This window comes from Lemur catta, chromosome 13 (assembly GCF_020740605.2).
Source record: "Lemur catta isolate mLemCat1 chromosome 13, mLemCat1.pri, whole genome shotgun sequence".
Lineage (NCBI taxonomy): Eukaryota > Metazoa > Chordata > Mammalia > Primates > Lemuridae > Lemur > Lemur catta.
Genome location: NC_059140.1, coordinates 21,612,456 through 21,630,818, shown reverse-complemented (window position 1 = coordinate 21,630,818; position 18,363 = coordinate 21,612,456). Strand labels below are relative to the sequence as shown.

General features: G+C 43.7%; 1 protein-coding gene and 1 long non-coding RNA gene across 3 annotated transcripts in view; one reads left to right on the top strand and one right to left on the bottom strand.

The window, feature by feature from the left end:
* Positions 1–18,363, bottom strand: part of TMTC4 (transmembrane O-mannosyltransferase targeting cadherins 4) — a 58,393-nt gene that overhangs the window by 13,043 nt on the left and 26,987 nt on the right. For both annotated transcript variants that reach the window (XM_045566755.1, XM_045566756.1), the window contains 9 exons: positions 16,514–16,614; positions 12,850–12,942; positions 12,457–12,621; positions 11,444–11,646; positions 9,939–10,110; positions 9,718–9,849; positions 1,804–1,883; positions 1,515–1,622; positions 1,266–1,407 (listed from right to left, as the gene is read on the bottom strand). In XM_045566755.1, coding sequence (XP_045422711.1) covers positions 1,266–1,407; positions 1,515–1,622; positions 1,804–1,883; positions 9,718–9,849; positions 9,939–10,110; positions 11,444–11,646; positions 12,457–12,621; positions 12,850–12,942; positions 16,514–16,614 — 1,196 coding nt within the window. The remainder of the gene's footprint in view (positions 1–1,265; positions 1,408–1,514; positions 1,623–1,803; positions 1,884–9,717; positions 9,850–9,938; positions 10,111–11,443; positions 11,647–12,456; positions 12,622–12,849; positions 12,943–16,513; positions 16,615–18,363) is intronic.
* On the top strand, positions 2,646–6,313 carry LOC123648864. Its single transcript, XR_006738809.1, has 3 exons — positions 2,646–2,750; positions 2,857–2,963; positions 6,076–6,313. It is a non-coding gene; the product is annotated as an uncharacterized LOC123648864 (long non-coding RNA).

Below are 18,363 nucleotides of genomic sequence, written 5' to 3'. Positions count from 1 at the left end.
AGCCGGGGCATTGCTGGTACACGGTTGTAGTCCCAGCTACTTGGGAGGCTGAGGCAGAAGGATCGCTTCGAGCCTAGGAGCTGGAGGTTGCAGTGAGCTACAAGGACATCATTGTGCTCTACCCAGGGCGACAGAGTGAGACTCTCTCTCAACAAAAACAAACAAGGCAACCGAACACCCCTCCTCACAGCCTCCCACTCCAAAAAGTAAAAAAAATTAAAAATTTTGATCTATTATATAATAATAAATCTAAATATATTACAAACACATATATTTGGTTTCTTGAAACCAAATTAAATGGTTGATTGTGGGGAGAATATAATCATTCTTGTTTAAATAATTTTATTTCCGCGTGTCTCATTTTTGTTTTTTGTCAAGAAAATCAAAAGCAATCAGATCTTCATAAATATTCTGTCAATAACCAAAAATATAAAGCTACTATGGAGCACATTATTTTCTGTTTCTATCCCACCAAAGCCCTTTCAAATAAATCGCATTTGGGGAAAATGCCTCCTGCAGATGAAGAGATCTGTTCCCTTGAGGAAGCAGAACAAGGGAGCTCAGAAATCACACTAATGGTTTTTTTTTTATCTTAATATTTATTCAATTCTTGTTTTAAAAACAGAGAAACTGATGTTTATCAGGAAGTTTCCCCTTGGAGCATTGTTTTACAGGACAGGAGGGATTCAAAAAACTTTAATTTATTCCTAATTTAACCTTTTGCTTTGGTGATCTCTTAAATTTCAATAACTCAACTTGAATTGCTCTCTAATGAGAGCTTTAAAAAATTACGCATAAGGAAATCAAATAGCTGCTCTCAAATGAGATAAACATACGTAAAAGAACTTCATAAAAGGTAGGCCAACTGCAGTGGCTCATGCCTGGAATCCCAGCCGCTCTGGAGGCTGAGGCAGGGACATCACTTGAGGCCAGGAGTTCAATACCAGCCTGGGCAACATAGTGAGACCCTGTCTCTACAAAAATAGGAAAAAATTAGCTAGGTGTGGTGGTGTGTTCCTGTAGTCCCAGCTACTTGGGAGGCAGAGGCAGGAGGATCATTTGAGCCCAGGAGTTTGAGGTTGCAATGAATTATGATCACACCACTGCACTCTAGCCTGGGTGACAGAGTGAGACCCTGTCCATAACAAACAAACAAATGAAAAAAAATTGTAGAGTGCTAGGTGGGCGTCACTACTATCATTTTACTATACGTAAGAAAAAGAATCAATCTTTCCTTCTGCAGGCACAGGGCATGCTGAGCTTACCAGACGCCCGAGGTTGTAGTAACAATCTGGGTATTTCCTTCTGTGTTTAATTGCTGTCCGGTAACTTTGCTCTGCTGCTTCGAACCGTTTCAGGCTGTTCTGCACTATGCCTAAATTCATCCACGCAGCAGCGAAGTCTGGCCTAGAAGAGCATTTTTTAAAAAGATAAACAAGAAAAAGAGAGGCTTAGACGCTGGAATGCAAGAGCTTGCTTCTCTGTCCCAGCATAATTATGAAAACAATGCTTACTGTATTTGTACAGCCAAAGACAGCAGCTCCTCAGCTTCCTGTAACTCATTCCTTTCTTTTAAGATATTTCCAAGATTATTCATGGCATGAACATACTTGGGATTTAATCTGGAAGTTGAGACAGAAACCAAGCCGACTGTTAATGCACAGCAGTTTTCACTTAAACTCTCAGGAATTGGCAATGATATCTTAAAGTTGAGTCTTTAAGGGGATAGGTTTTTAGTCCCAGAAAGTAAGAACAATGCATGTGCATAAATGTCATTTCTTCCATGGGACATGCTTGCCATACCTTACGGCTTCTCGGTAATATCTGATGGCTGCTGTTTGGTTGCCTTTATCAGCCAGGTTTTTGCCAATGTTGTAGTGAACCTGAAAACATAGATAATAATTCGGTCATCAGCAGATAGACTTCTTTGTTCAGACCCTGCAACCCTATCATATCTTCTAACTGAAGACAAAAGGAAAGGGGTTGAAAATAATCACCCACCAGAACTTTAGCTAAAACTCTGCAGCGGGAAGGGGCTGCCTGAGCTCCAACCCCCAACCCTGTAAGAAAACATGAGAAGGAAGGAAGGTACGAGCAAATGGCATCGCTAAAGCAAGACAGATGGGAAATAACTAAAGAACTCACCAGGGAAAACTGGTAAACTATGAAGCTGGGCTGTTTTTTACTTTTTATTTTTTTGTGACAAGGTCTCACTATATTTTGTAGGTCAGCCTCAAACTCCCGGGCTGAAGCAACCCTCCTGCCTCAGCTTCCCAAGTAGCTGGCACTACAGACGTGTGCCATGATGCCCAGTTTGTTTTTATTACCAAATCCTCAAATCCCTCTCATCTCACACCCCATTGGAGCTGAGATAACAAAGTCCAATCCCATGTGGAGACGGGAGGAAGAAACCATGATGCTGTGCACCCATTGTAACAAACACAGCCCCCTCTGGCATGACACCTTTCTTCTGTGGCAGCACAAGCATTTTACTTTAAGCCTGTTCTGGGCAGAATGACATCCCCAAACTCACAGGTTGAAATGTTAACCTCCACGTGATGGTGTTGGGTGGGGAGCCCTCAGGAATAGGTCAGTGCCCTTATAAGAGAGACCACTGAGAGCGCCCTTCCCCTCTTTCCCTCATGTGAGGACACAGGGAGAAGGCGGCCATCTGTGAACCAGGAAGCTGGCCCTCACTAGACACCCAATCTGTCGGCACCTTGACCTTGGACTTTTCAGCCTCCAGAACCGTAAGAAATCAACGTTCATTGTTTAAGCCACCCAGTCTCTGGGATTGTTATGGTAGCCTGGACGGAGACAACACCTGATAGAACCCACCTTCCCTCTTTACTTTAGGTAATGATGACTGTGCCAGGCACTGTGCCAGCACTCGGAGATGCCAGAGTGGGCAAACCCATCAGTCTCTGCCTCACGGGCCCCTGGCTAAGGAGTCACACAACCAGGTGAGCACACCTGTCACTGCAAAGGGCTCTGAGGGCTCTGGAGGACAGCTGAGTCCTGGGAAAGCCAGTCCTGTGGCAGGCCTACTGGCTGGGATCTGAGGGTGCTAGGGCAGGGGGGTTTTGGTGGAGTGAGGGTGCCCAGGCGGAGGAGGCAAGGTGGGTAGGGCTCCAGGGCAGGGAGAAAGCCTGGTCTGAACAAGAGCCCCAGTGTCGCCGGAGCTAGGAGGGCAAGGGGCACAGGCTGGAGGTCTGCCAGGAGCAGCGCGCACACAGGGAACCCCGAGCAAGGGCAGGTTTGGTTTAGCTGTTGCCCTCAGAGCAACGGAAGGCCGGCGTAGCCTCTGCATGTGTGTCAGTGCCCTGGGGCTGCTACAGCAAAGCAAAGCACACAAACTGGGGGGCCTAACACAATGCAGTTCTTCTCTCAAAGTCCTGGAGGCCAAGATCAAGGTGTCAGCAGGGCTGGTTCCTACCAGAGGCTCTGAGGGAGAAACTGTCCCATGCTTCTCTCCCCGCTTCTGGTGTTGCTGGTGATCCCCGGCTTGCAGCTGATCGCTGCCTCTGTCCTCACAGGGCCTTCTCCCTCTTTGTCTCTGTGTCTCTCTTCCTCTCTTATATGGACACCAGTCACACTGGATTAAGGGCCCCCTCCTCCCGTATGACCTCCGCTCAACTCACATTTTAATTACACCTGCAACAACCTCATTCCCAAATGTTATAATTGAACACATCTTTTGGGAAGCACAATTCAACCCACAACCAGGAAGCCAGGGGTGGGAAGGTGACAGAGTGTCCTACTCAGATCTGTGTTCCCATGGAACAAATCAGAGATATGAGTGGGGAGAAGCAGACGTTGGGGTCCAGGGAGAGGCTGTGGCTGCAGTCCTGGGGACAGAGGACAGCAGAATGAACTAGGGTGATGGTGAAGCACTGGAGGGATTTGAGGCACATCAAGGAAGTGAAAAGCACAGAAGCTGGCGAAGTACTGATAGGAGAGGGGGAAGGGAGCCAAAAATGAGTGCCAGGTTTCCAATATTCAGAACAGAATGGATGAGAAGTAATGAGTGATTGGGCTTGTTGGGGGACAGGAATCAGGCCACTCTGGAAGTCCATTGCCACCATCCATCTCCGGGACTCTTCTCATTTTGCAAAACTGCCATTCTGTACCCATTAAACAACAACTCCCATCTTCCCCTCCCCTGCCTCCTGGCAACGACCATTCCACGTTCTGTCTTTATGAATCTGACTCCCCTAGGAACCTCTCATAAGTGAAATTGTACAGTATTTGTCCATTTGTGTCACATGTGTCAGAATTTCCTTCTTTTTTCCAGCTGAGTAATATCTAATATCCTCTTGTATGGATACACCACACTCTGTTTGTCCGTCTGTCTCCAGATGGACACTTGAGGGGCTTCTACTTTTTAGCTATTGGGAATAATGCTGCTATGAACATGGGTGTGTTCAAATTATCTCTTTGAGTCTCTGTTTTCAATTCTGTTGTGTATACACCCAGAAATAGGAATTGTTGGATCACATGATAATTCTGTTTTGAATTTTTTGATGAACTAAAATGGTTAATTTTATGTTATGGGGATTTCACCTCCACTAAAAGGAGGAAGAGAGAGAAATTGAGGAGAGAGAGCATTTTCAATGACTGCAGAGGGTGGTAAAGCAGGCAAAGGGCACAGGACTCCCAGCCGCAGACGTGCTAGGACTTCTCAGGTCACCTTGGAACAAGGGCACCAGGAGGCTAACGTACGGCATTTTCTCAACTATACGCAGCTTAGAATAAATTACAAGGAAAGGAATGGGGGCCTGACCTAAGCCCAGGGCAGCAAGACTGCACAGACTCATGAAGATTATTGTCAAAAGTAGTTATGATGCCCAGAAGCTCCTTTGGGGACCATGCGCTATTTTAAAGGCCAGTAGCAATCCTGGAGGAGATGACACTACAGAAATGTATTCAATCAGGAGTACGAAGTGTGACTGCTGCTAATAATAGTGACGCCAGCAGCCGGCACATGCCGAGTGCTGCCCATAAGCCGGGCTGGCACCGTGCGCATGTAGTCTCTTCTCCTCGCCACAGCCCTGCGAGGTGGCTGCTTTGACTCTCCCTTCTGAGTTGATAAACTGCTCCTGCGTCATTAAAGCGTCTTATCCAAGGCTGTGATGCCGGATCTGAACCCCAGGTCCAGCGCCTGTGTTTCTCCTTACTAGATCACACCCATCAATTACGCTGGGTGAAGATGGCGCTGACTGCTCGAGGCCATTTTTAGATCCACTCATTTGTACTATCAGCTTTTTTTCTTAAATTAATGCTTCCTGTTATGTGTTATTGTCCCCCAAAGTTCTTATGTGAAAGCCCCGGTATCCCAGAATATGCATGTATTCAGTGACAGGGTCTTTAAACAGGTAAAATGAGGCATATGGGTGGGCTCCAATCTGGCCCGACTGGTGTCCTTACATGCAGAAGAGATTTGGACACACAGGGAGAAACCGGGGATGCCAACACACGGGGGAAGGCCACGTGAGGACATGGGGGGGAAGGCCACGTGAGGACATGGGGGGGAGGCCACGTGAGGACATGGGGAGAAGGTGGCCGTCCGCAAGCCAAGGAGAGAGGCCTCAGAAGAAACCAACCCTGCCGTTACCTTGATCTTAGTCTTCCAGCTTTCAGAACTGTGAGGAAATAAACTGTGGTTTGAGCCACCCAGTCTGTGGCACGTTTTTTGTGGCAGCCCGAGCAGACTAATAAATCTTGAAATACAATAATGGTTTAAACACATGCAAGTAACATTATGCCTGAACACTGCTTCAAAACTACCTCTGACAATTGAACCACATCCTGCCTTACCAATCTTAACCTACAGTTACAGCATTTCCTCAAAAATACTTATATTTCTGGAAGGGTATGGAGCAGTGTGACATTCGTTAAGCACATATGTAACAGAGATTTTTTTAAACTGCCAATTTAACAGTATACACATTTATGTTTACCTACTCCAATGAAAGGAATCACAAGCAGAGAAATCGCAGGTGATGTAAATGTGTACTACTGCACACCACACAGTATAATTTAAACTTTCTGAACCAAATTATTATCCATTCATAGGTACTTCCAGCCTTAAACTATAGCTTGGAGGAGGCTCAGTTAAGGCTACTGCCAGAGCGCGCGTCGAGGAAAAGTGTGCTCTGAAATGGTTAGAACTTGTGCCTCCCCCAACCCAGCGTGGAAGTGTGACTTCACCTCCCGTACCATGCACAAAAGAACCCGATGCTGGAGAATCCAACCTGCCAGCGATGTCCTTGTGGTCCCCAGAATACAAATACAGCTTCTACTCTGACTTCAACATGACTCCTGTCTCCTCCACCCCACGCTCCTGCTGCTTTCTTTTGTTCCGGGCAAATTCTGCTTTCTCAATAAAAAGCCCAGACAAAGAGTTCAACTGCCCTCTGCAGTAGAGACAGTGTTCTGTTAGCCGCTCAGAATGCCAGAGACCAGAAGATCAAGGGAGAAGGACGGGGGACTCTGGAAATTCAGACTGCAGCTACTTAAATGGAACTAGTTAAAAATCTGATACTACCCTAGAAGGCAGTCCATAATTAAGAACTGGTAAACGGTTTACCCAGAGGCCAGCTTTATCCCAGGGATTATATGGAGGGAATTCTTTGAATAGAAAAATAGCTGCCAAGATTGTAAAACAGAACAAAAACCTCACAAACAGGTCACTTAAAATAGTGTTTACAGACTAAGTGATTTTTGTTTCCTTGGAATATAAAAGATTGAAAAAGCCTGTTCATTCTTCAATTCTCCCTCCAGCATTTGCGATTCATATGCTGAGGCAACGAACTAGCACAGGAGAAGCCAAAGATAAAAGCATCCATTGCAAACTAGTAATATGTAAATGCAAATGAAATAAGAGCATCGGTAATGAAAGGCACTTTTAAAACCAGTACTAAACCAATTTGTTACAAATATCCTGCCAACATTTGATGTTAAATTTAAAATGTTTTAAACACATAAAAATCCTACAACTCATCCTGGGTCTTTCCTTAAGAAATTACCTCATTGTGGTGTATGATCCTTTTTATTATTAAAAGAATTTAGAGTTGTATCACAGAGTTGGTATTAAGGGCAATATACTTCTAAGCCTGGAAGACTAAAAATGACTGTGTACATAATTAGATACCTGGTATCTCATCCACAGTAGGCTCAGTGAATCCAATTTCCGTTTGGCTCAATGTAATAACTAATAGTGAGTGCCTACCATATGCAAGGCACCGTGGCTAATTTAAATGCAGATCAGGAACCAACACTACCTACGTAGACACTGCAATCTTTCAAAAAAAATAAAGAAATAAATCTTAGTTTATAAATCTGGCCCTAAACTAGAGCCAGTTCCCAACTGCTCCCTTACTTTTCCACGAACATCAAGTGAAACCAGTATAGAAAATGTATTCCCTGTAAGAAGTTGAAGAAAATCAGCAACTTCCTAAATGACATCTCGTCCCTGAAATCAACCTAGCTTTTTTCAAAAAAAAAAGTAAAGACAATTTTATGAAACCTCAATTTATAGCAGAAAAAAAAAACAAAAAAACAAAAACCCTGTACCTTGCTTATCACTGAAAATAGTTCTTGGATTATTACCACCGTGTTTGTTTTGAAGATGAGGTCATGTATGTATTCCCTAAAAAGAGAAAACCACACACATATACTCTCCTAGTAACTGTGTGCATGCCCACACGTGCAAGCCCATAATGTATGAGATCACTTTTTATGCAGACTTTTGGGCTCAGATGTCATGTATTTCCCATCCCCCTTCACTTACTAGAGTAACCTGGGCACAGTACCATACCAGCTATCCAGCCACCTATATTACTAACCTAGAGAATGCCAGTTTAATCTTTCTAGGCCTCAGTTTCTCCCATCTGGAAAAATAAAAAAAAAAATACCCTCTTTCTCTAAAACCTTAGTGAGAGGATAATAGAGATTAATTATAGAGCCTCTACAAAGGAATTTGAGTTCCTTGTGGTGAGGAACTATATAAATAGAAGGGGTAATTACTGCTATTCAAACAGTAAAGTAAAAATAAAGAAAATCTATTAATGTTTATGAAATTAAATCACAGGCAATTTATTTTTGGTAGCATAAAATAAATTGATAAGTCAGCAAATCAAATTAAAGATAAAAGCTCAAAGTAATTCGCTCTTATTATCTAAGTCTCTTAACTGTAAAATATTAGCAAGATGTCTTAATCCAAGAAAAAGACACACAAGGAATCAGCAGCTTTTATACAGTATTCATCACTTCAGGGTCACAATAAACTGTCTACTATTCTTTAGTGTTATTTACATAATTTTGCCTGAAATCATTGCTTTCCCTTAAATACAGAATGTAGAAAATGAGCTAGAATCCAGAGAGCCCCCCCACCCAGGAGGATTACATTTAAGCATCCTAGGCAGCTCCAATTCTGATGCTATGAGAGAGAATAAATCATTATTTAATGATTATCTATACTAACAGAAAATTATTCTAACCTAACTGAGGCCCCTCGCATCTTGAGCAAACAGCATTCCCATCCTATCATTTAATGCAAAACCAAAACTAAAATGAGCCTACGAAAGCTAATATTTCTTGAGCACCTACTATGTGCATTTTAGTTCATTCGGCCCTAACAGCAAACCCAGCAAATGGGTATTATTCCCTTATGACAGAAAGGGGCACTGAAAGTTCAAAAATGTTTACTTTCACCCAAAGAAGCACAGCTGGGTTAGGTAAAGAGCTTGGATTCATTAAGAATAAATTTCCTACCAGACTGCTTTAACAAAAAACATTGCCAATTTTAAAGCACAGTCACGTGTCACTTAACAATGACAGGGATATGTTCTGAGAAATACATCCTTACCCGATTTCATCCTTGTGCAAACATTTCAGAGTGTACTTGCACAAACCTAGACGGTACAGCTACTACACACCTAGGCTGTATGGTATGGCCTATCGCTCCTGGGCTACAAACCTGTACAACATGTACCTATACTCAATACTGTAGGCAACTGTAACACAATGGTAAGCATTTGCCTGTCTAAACACAGGAAGATACAGTAAAAATATGGCATGGTAATCTTACAGGACCACTACTGTATATCATCTGTTGGTGAATGACACATTGTTATGACTATATATACATTTATGTTTACCTAATCTGACAAAAGGAATCACAAGCAGAGAATTCAAAACTGCCGTAAACATGTACTACTGTGCAGAACCCAGCATAATTTTAACTTCCTGAACCAACTTATTGCCCATTCGTAGGTATTGCCACCTTCAAATTACAGCTTAGAGGAGGCCAGTTAATGCTACTGCCAGAGGATGTGTTTTGAAAAGTGTGCTCTAAATATCAGAATTTGTGCCTTGCCAAACCCAGCCTGGAAATACGACATCACCTTCCCTGACGCCACTTCAAAGGGTGAGATTAGGTCGCCTGGAAGATGAGCAAGACCTCGCTTAGGTCACCTGTTTCACTGATATTATCTGCTTTTAGTGATTTCTTTTACATTATTTTGGCTAAGTAGAATTTTAATGAATCTTATCAAAATTGTTAAAAAAAAAGAAACCCACAACAAAGAAAAACCCAAGTATTTGGTCATGATCTCACACTAGACTCTATATGACGATAAATGTTCTTATTCAGCTGAAGAACTTAAAACATTTCCTAGTAAAGTCGTTTAAAAGGAAATCTGGCAGCCAAGGTACCTTAGCATTGAGGGGACACACAGACAGGGCACTTCTAAAAAGCTGGTCCTCGCTCCGCCACTCGCCGCTGCGAATCACGCATCTCAGCATGTTTACGAATAAAATCCCCAGCACGACAGCAGCAATCAGTTTCTTAAGAAAAGAGAGACACGGCAAATATCATTAGTGAGATGTATCCAGTCGTTTTGGTTATAGGTGGCACCACCACTCTCGGTTGATACCTTTTTCCTGGTATGTTTGCTTAGGGCTCCGAATCCAAACGTCAGCAGCACGCAGTATCCTACGCTGGGGAGGTAGAGAACTCGCTCTGCAACCACAAAGCCCACTCGGAAGAACAGGTTACTTGCAGGAAGAAACGGGATGATGAGAAATCCCAGGCCCAGTGTAAGGATCCTGGAAAATGAAAAAAATATTTCAATAAATGGCTATTTTCAGATTTCTCAAAAATGTCCTACTCAACATTAGTGATAAAGATTTTTTTTTTTCATGACGTCAATTGAGAAAAGGTATCATTGTCAGCAAAAATATGTCATCAGTAGAGAGAGTTTAGCCTGGGAGTATGGGGATAAGACATAAAGAAATATTACTCAGGCACTTATCATCAAGCCTACGTAAGGGTTAAACTTACACATCACACAACTCCTATGGATAAAGTTAGAAACATTTGTGAGGCCTTATTAATTCACCCACTCCTAACTATGTCTCAAGCCATTTGGATACTGAATAGTTCAGCGGACACTGGTCTCAACTAGATTTTCATGGAAAAACTACTCAATGCAGTTTTCGTGGGGGGAAAAAAAGTCTCCCCAAACTTAACAGGAATAGTAACACTTAAGTAGTTTAAATTTTATACAAACTGAAACAATCTAGTATCATTTTTGGTTGCTACATCTCCACAAATTCCAGTCAAGCAGAAAAAAAGCTGAGCACCGAAACGCTTCCCGAACTAGCCGGTCATTGCCAATGTCCCATGTGACGCAAGAGACTGAATTAATAAGAAGCTAGGTCATATTCGGTGGCCTCTTCCTGGACCCTGTGCCTACAGTCTTAAAAAATAAAAATCCTATTTCACACATATAAGTGAACTGGGACTAAAGTTTGTTGCTCTTTAGAATTACCGACCAATTTAAGACACAGGTAATCTTAAAATTGAATTTATTTTGAGAAATTACTAATTTAATTCCATGAACACTTATGCTTAAAGGAAATCATCTTAAACAGTTTTCTTTTTCATGAAACACATTTGTTTTTCCCAATTATTTTCTCAATAACTTTTTTCTTTCTGTCGAGAAAGAATAGTCTCTTTGCGGCAGCAGTTTATTCTGTCCCCAACAACAACAGAAGGGCTCACGATAGCATTCACCGGGGTTTTCTGAAGGAGAATTGTGGAATAATGGGCACAACACACATCAATTACACTCTCCGTTCTGACCATAAATTACTCTTTACCACCTACGGCGAAAAGGATCTCAAAATGCTACTTCACGGGGACGGAGGCGGGGACAAAGCAGTCATCCGTACCCCCTCTTCCAACTTCACTCCCTGTTCCTGGAAGCTGGCGGTGGGTTCTGCGAGTGGATGGAACTCATCCCAGCCTTAAATATGCATTTGAAACAAATGTCCTTAGACGTTACTTCCACAAAATCATTAAAAGCATCCGTGCTGGATTTGCAAAATGCTTCTGACTCAAGCCGTGTGGGAGTTAGAATTCAGCGCTGCCTCTTACCTTCTCTTGTGGCCGTCCTCAGAGCACAGGGCCTGGCAGATTAGGCCAATTAGGCAGAGCCAGAGAGCCGCGAGTGCAATTACCCTGCAGTCGCTGACGGACTTAATGAGGGGGATACAGCCCATTGACCAATCAAAGCACAGCCACCAGGGACACAGCAGCAGCCAGGCATTCAATGAATAGTAGTAATTATAGTTTATGGCCTGTCAGTCAAAGGAAAACAAACATTTATTTGATACTGAACTTGGAAAACATATATGCATATATCTCCTAACTTCATTTTTGAGGCATTCATATGCTTCTAAGCAGTTGTATAAAATAGAATATTATCAATTTGTATATTGGTCATGGGACTAGAGTCTGTAATTTATTGAAGGCATTTGGATTTTAATACATAAAAATAAAGCAAAGCCATCAGACTAGGCAATGCATTTATTATCCTTCTGGCCAAACTAGGACCCAATTCTTTAGTGCTGCCTGAAGCCCATGACCCAGGAAGTCTAAGGTCCAGGGGTCACCTATGTGCCTGATGACACAGAACAGGTTTCTATGGTTCTTCTCTTGATTTTGGTCTCTATGAAATGCACAGCTAAGAATTTGCAGCTTGACACCCTTGCCTTTAGCAAAAAGGTAAACTGAAAAGAATAAAGAGGGTCTTGACATTGTTAGACTTCTAAAGATACCAGCAAGACTGTTATGTTTGGTCCCAACCCAGCCACAGGGGCAGGAAGCATGTTAGCAAGACTGGCAAGGAATCGGATGTTAGGAGGAACCACCGCTTTACTTCTTGTTAGAAAGGAGATGTGAGGAGCTTACCATGCACCCACCCAATCACTGAATAAAGCCTGCTTTCGTCCTAGAATATCCTTAGTGATAGCAAACGAACGTGAGGCGCCCCATTTACTAGGGACTTTGTGGGTGTGGTGAGGCGTAAGAGGAGGAGGAGGGATGAAGGATCCGGGAATCTCGTGGTGAAAGAAAACAATCCAAAGGGGAAGAGGCACAGGACTCACCCTGACCCACATGCTGTCGGCAAAGGAGGCCGGGTTGTCCACCTCGGTGAAGGCTGGCGGGCCCGTGCCCATGATTTTCCAGCGCACGTAGAGCATCCCAGCCCCTCCAGTGGTGAGGAGGGTCATTCGGAGGAGGAGGCCCCCATTCCTGAGCAGGCCAACATTCTGCAAGGACAGCCCAAAGCCACTGATAGTGCAGATATTCAAATAAAAGTGTGGCCAAGCCAGGTACAAATGTGCTGTGATTCTGCCTGAACTATTTTGACACTGTGCTTTGGAAGGCTGGCGATTTTAGCATTCAAAATCACAAGAAGTACTTTGAAAATGGCATTTTAAATCAGCTGGTCCTTGACATTTTTCATGTCTGGGCTGGAGACAAAAGTAAATACTCACCTCTAATGACTTGTCCTTATGTAATACCTTCTGGACAATTTCCAGAACATTGAATTTGCCTATCACCAAGATGTCAAATACCGCATTCAAACCCTAAGGAGGCAAAGCAAGACAATCGATGATGGCAGAGCCTAACTCTGATTAAGAAGCAATCACACTCTACAATTTTATTACCAAATCTAGACAAGGAATGCAATGCATTAGATAATCACAGACCTCTTCAGTTCTCAGAAAAAAACAAAACAAAACAACCCTATGTTTCTATGAAATTAGCTCATGGTAATATATCACATTAATTATCTAGTAAGTCTCTGACAGTAATGATTCATATAGTCTGCACATAAGAGTACTGTAAGATTCAGGATTGCTAGAAATTTTGGGCTCCCAGGAAGAGTCCCCCAGAGGTCCCTCTTCCCCCCACCTTTTTTTGTAATTATAAAACAGTCCTTCAATTCATATAACACAGTGGTTGCCTGGGCAGTAATTATGCTGGAGGATAAAGGGGCCGTCACCCTGGAGCACCCAGCCACATGAGTAAACCTCAAATGCTGACTGATTTGGGCATGTTTAGCACAAGGAGGTGTAGAACACACGTAACAATCTGATGGAACTCTGGAGGTCTCCTGGGCACAGAGTCTTAGTTGTCCAGTAGTTTTCTCTTCCTGCTGGGCACACAGCTAGACCACATCTCCCAGCATCCCCTGCAGCGGAGTGAGGTCACATGGCTGAGTTCTGGCCTACGGTATGTGAAGGAGAAGAGACATGCACCGTTTGGGAGGTTTGCTTGTAGATCCTGGGCACAGCCCACCACTTGGTTTCCCCTTCCAGCTGGCTGGGATGGAAACTACACACTGACAGTAGCAAGGCCCCAGCCAGCCTGGGCCTGCTGTGTGGAGGACAGCCACCTCCACCATGAGAGGTTGTTTCTACCAGGTAAGGGATGCTTTTGCCGCTATTACACCTATGGTTACAGGGTGAAGGCAAGACAAGCCTTGGATTCTATTCTCTACCCTACAAACGTAGCTGCTACAGGCAATGTCATCTAGCAGAACTCCCTACCCAATCTGGAAAAAGGGGTCTGAATATACTCGGTGTATACGGTTAAAGCTGCCCCTAAATGACTTGAGTCTTTAATATGATCTTCTTTGCGGTAAAAAAGATCATAAATCATCAGAAGTCAGCGGTAATTGTGGTTTTCAGAGCAAGGATGACATCCCTACTTAACCCTCTCCCATAAATGCTGGGAGCCACTAATTATCCAACACATGGGCCAGTGCTGGGTTAATCATTTCAAAGAATCCTGATTTTATTCACCCATGTGATACGTGATCTTAGTGGGTCAGAGAAGACCGCTTCTGCCTGGTTGAAAGCCATTTTCTACAAGGTAAAAGCTCCCTGTTTAGCTACAGCTGTCCTCTCACACTGTTTGTTTTCTATGAGCTGTAGGACAGACACCAAGGGGTGACAGAGTCATCTGGTCACGAGAACTGAGCCAAACGCAAGACTGGCACTCCCTCTCCCTTTCCCTTTAAACGCATCATCAAAATGTCCACATTTTAATCACATTTTTGAAAACAGTGGCATCTCACCATTGCCTGTATTCATGTAAATCCACCTAATTCTTTGGTGCTTCCAAAACGTGAATGTATATAGGAGTCACCCAAGGGCCCTGTTAATGGGGATTCTGACTCAGCAGGCCTGGGGCAGGGGGGGCGGGTCTGAGAACCTGAATTCCCAACAGGTCCCAGATGATGCTGAGGCTGCAGGTCTCCAGGCCACACTTCCCATCAGGGTAAGGTTTCAGACCAGTGGTGCTCAACAGGCTGATTTTGTCCCCCAGGGGATGTCTGGCAACGTCTGAAGACACTTTCAGTTGTCATAACTAAAAGGATGGTTACTGACATGTAGTACATAGGGGCCAGGGATGCTGGTGAACATCCTGCAATGCATAGAACAGCCCCCAACAAGAAAGAATTATCTGGTCTAACATGTCAGTAGTGCCAAGGTTGAGAAACACTCGTTTAGAGCAAACTTTTAAAAAGTAACTCATGAAATTCAAGTATCTCTCCATAGTAACTCTTCCTACACCATCTCTTTGCTAGCTTAATCTTAATAGATAACAGCCTAATAAAACCACTAATCTTTGCCTTGACTTGTGTCAACCCCCAAATAGCTTCGACTGCTTTCTCTTTCCCAAGGTATTCCTATATAGTTTTCCAAATCCCATACCGTTGCTTTCCATTTATCTACCTCTGCTCATGTGCCTAATTTCTAAAATTTCCTCTAATAATGTAAAGCAGAAAACTGGCTAGAATAGAGAAAAAGGAAAGTGGATTTCAACACCTCTCCCTTGCAGGGAAGTTGAGACTGAGAGGATTCTGTACAAACAGATCTTGTCAAAATAATTCTTACCTTCCTTTAGCTTCCTCACAGACTTTACTTTTCTATAATTGCATCTTTGTTCAACCTAAGACAAAAGCATGTAGGTTTTGCCACGTCAATGGGTGTTCATTCCCTCACGAGGGCTCCCATGTCATGTAAAACTTATATTCAACACATTTGGATGCTTTTCTCCTGTCAGTATGTCTTATGTCAGTTTAGTTTTCAAGACCAGTTAAAAAAAAACCCCTATGAGGGTAGAGGTAAAGTGTTGATTGGAGCAATGGTTACACAGGTGTGTGCATTTGGCCAGATTCAAACCATACCTTTAAACCAGGAGCATTTTCTTGTAAGTAAATTATATCTCAATAAAATAATAGTAAAAAAAAATGTTGGGAAGCTTGGTTTTAAAGCCTGAAATAGAATTTAAAATTTGAACTAGACTGAATTTTTCTTCTGAAGCTGGACATCTGGGTCTTCAACATTTTCTAAGCAAAATGGACTCTAAAACACATTTGAATACAACCAAGACAGTATGACGCATACACTATGTTATTTATAAAGAGATTTCAAGGCTCAGAGTTAAAATACATGGTTATAAGGCATATCAAGCTTAAGAAGAGCCCTTTGAGAACAAGGCCCACTTGAAACATTAGCATTATTATATATTCTTCTTTACATATTAGACTAGTAATCTTTTAATTTCATGTCAAACATCTGTGAACATGAAACACTTTGGTTCTAGTGCTGGTTGAATTCTTACTTGAGTGGTAATTAACTGTGATCATACGTAAGTTTGAGGGATGAAGGAATGGCAAGAAGAGAAAAGGGTTATGTGTGTACACGAGGCTTTGAGTGGGGGCAGACCCACTGTTCCTTCATGTCTGGACTACCCAGTGCCCTTTCCAAATCCAGGATCAACAACGTTGATGAGGTTAGTCCTCTGCTACACCTAGGACTGCTGAAATATGTAAGACCATCCCAGAAAACTCAAACCATTCTTTTCTCTTTCGCTACAGGGCCTCTTGAGAGGACTATCCCAGCTCCATAAGTAAGTAATTCTCATTCACCACTTCCCACCAGTTGCTAATGATCGTCAAGGAAGACAGTCAATTCTCATCTGAAATGCCAGAATTGTGGCAGTAAAGGTCATTTGTCCAGAAAGGTCTATGATCTCAGGCCGAGAAGTAGAGGGGGTCACAGAGGCAGGGCTAGCCCAGGATGTCCTAGCAGAGGGGGAAGGACGCAGACGAAGAGTGGGCCCTGCCCGCGCCCTGGCTCTCACCAGCACGGTGATCCCTTGCTCTTTGCACAGCATGGCCACCGCTCCCAGGAGGATACTCAGCAGCACCCAGAAGGTGGAAGAATGCGCTCCCTCCTTGTTACCTGCCGATTAAGAGAAATGATAAGTCCAAAGTCATGCAGTGCAGCTCAGTCTCGTTAGCATCAGGAACTAAAACTCTACACATGCACCTTAAATTACCACAATTTAAAAACAGGGTTTGGTTTTCAGATAGCACTTTGTGTAGGAGAGTGTGCATTTCTGCTTTCTGGTTAGACGACACCCTCTAAATGGTACGGATGTCCCCTCTCCAGGCTCTCCTGAGCAGGTGCCCAGAGCCTTTGGGAGGTATTGTCATGGAGCCTCGGCCACAAAGATACCTCTGGCCAGAGGCCCCATGGGGCAAGTGCCTTCTTCCCAACCTGCCAATCACCTACTAGATCATTCTGACAACTCATGCTGAGAACTCCCACTGAGACTGTGAACAATCCATCTGGTTTCAAGATGACCCCAACAGTCGCTGCTGCTGTCATCATGGGAGGAGCTGGGAGTGCCTGGGCAGCTCCGAGCATCTCTACACGCCCGGGACAAGAGTGCAGGCTCTTGGAACACCATGTGGCTTAGGATGGGTCTGCTCTGCTCCCAGTGCGGAACAGCTCCGACCTCTACCAAAGAATGCACCCAGCGCTGGCACCGACCTAGCACCTGGGACAGGTAAAGGCTGAGCTGCCAATCTGCATGGGGCCTGAGCACTAACAGGAAGCCAAAGCATCACCAGACATGTGAACACCATAAGAAGCTCGGGTGGGCGGAAGCACAAGTAACCACCACCCGCCCCTAAGCGGCATTCTGAGGAGGCAGAGTCCGGCTATACACCGTTGTGGTGGATGGTGTCTGCAATCTGGGGGCCAGAGCTGAACTTCCAGGGAGGAGAGAGAAGGCCACAAGGACTACTCAGCTCTTCCTCCTTTGTGAAGCCCTCATCCCTCATCTAAATAAACGCACAATTTTAAAAGACATCGATTTGATTGGGGCAAATGCAAACTGCTTAGAGGGTCCAATCATTAGCTTGCCAGAAACCCTGGTCTGAATTCCAGCTCTGCCACTTGCTGTGTGACACTGAACAAGTTCCTCACAGTCTCAGTGACCTCATCTATAACACAGGGGCAACATCACCTACTTCAGGATATATTTGAGAGGAAAAAATTATATAGGAATACTTGGCCACTTGTGTTGAAAAAAACATGTAAATACGCTTATGTATGTAAACCTGCAAAAAATATCTCTGGAAAATATACAAGGAACTGACTACAGTAGTTTTGGAGGAGTTCAAAGAAGAAAACTTGGGGTAGAGTAGGGAGGAAGTCTTACTTTTCACTATATTACCTTTGGTACCTTTTAAATTTTCTTAACCATGTACATGTATTAAAAACCACACTAAAAACCAAACATTTAGGCCAGGCACAGTGGCTCATGCCTGTAATCCCAGCACTTTGGAAGGCCAAGGCAGGAGGATTGCTTGAGGCCAGGAGTTTAAGAGCAGCCTGGGCACCATAGCAAGACCCTGTCTCTAAAAAAAAAAAAAATTTAAAAAGGAAAATCCCTAAGCACTGGTATAGTGCCTGGGCCACAGAAAACATTCAATAAATGTTCGTTGCAATGAATCAGGCAAACTCCGTTAGCTTAGAGGGAGGCTGAATTTGCAATGGGGCTTTGGTGCAGTAGTCGAGGTTGTGGCTGACCTTGTCACACAATGTCCCACACACATTATGTAGTGTTAAAGATATACCTTGGTTCTCATTAACTGCTTGCTCAGGAAACCAACAAGCGCGTGGGGATGCCGGTGAGCACGT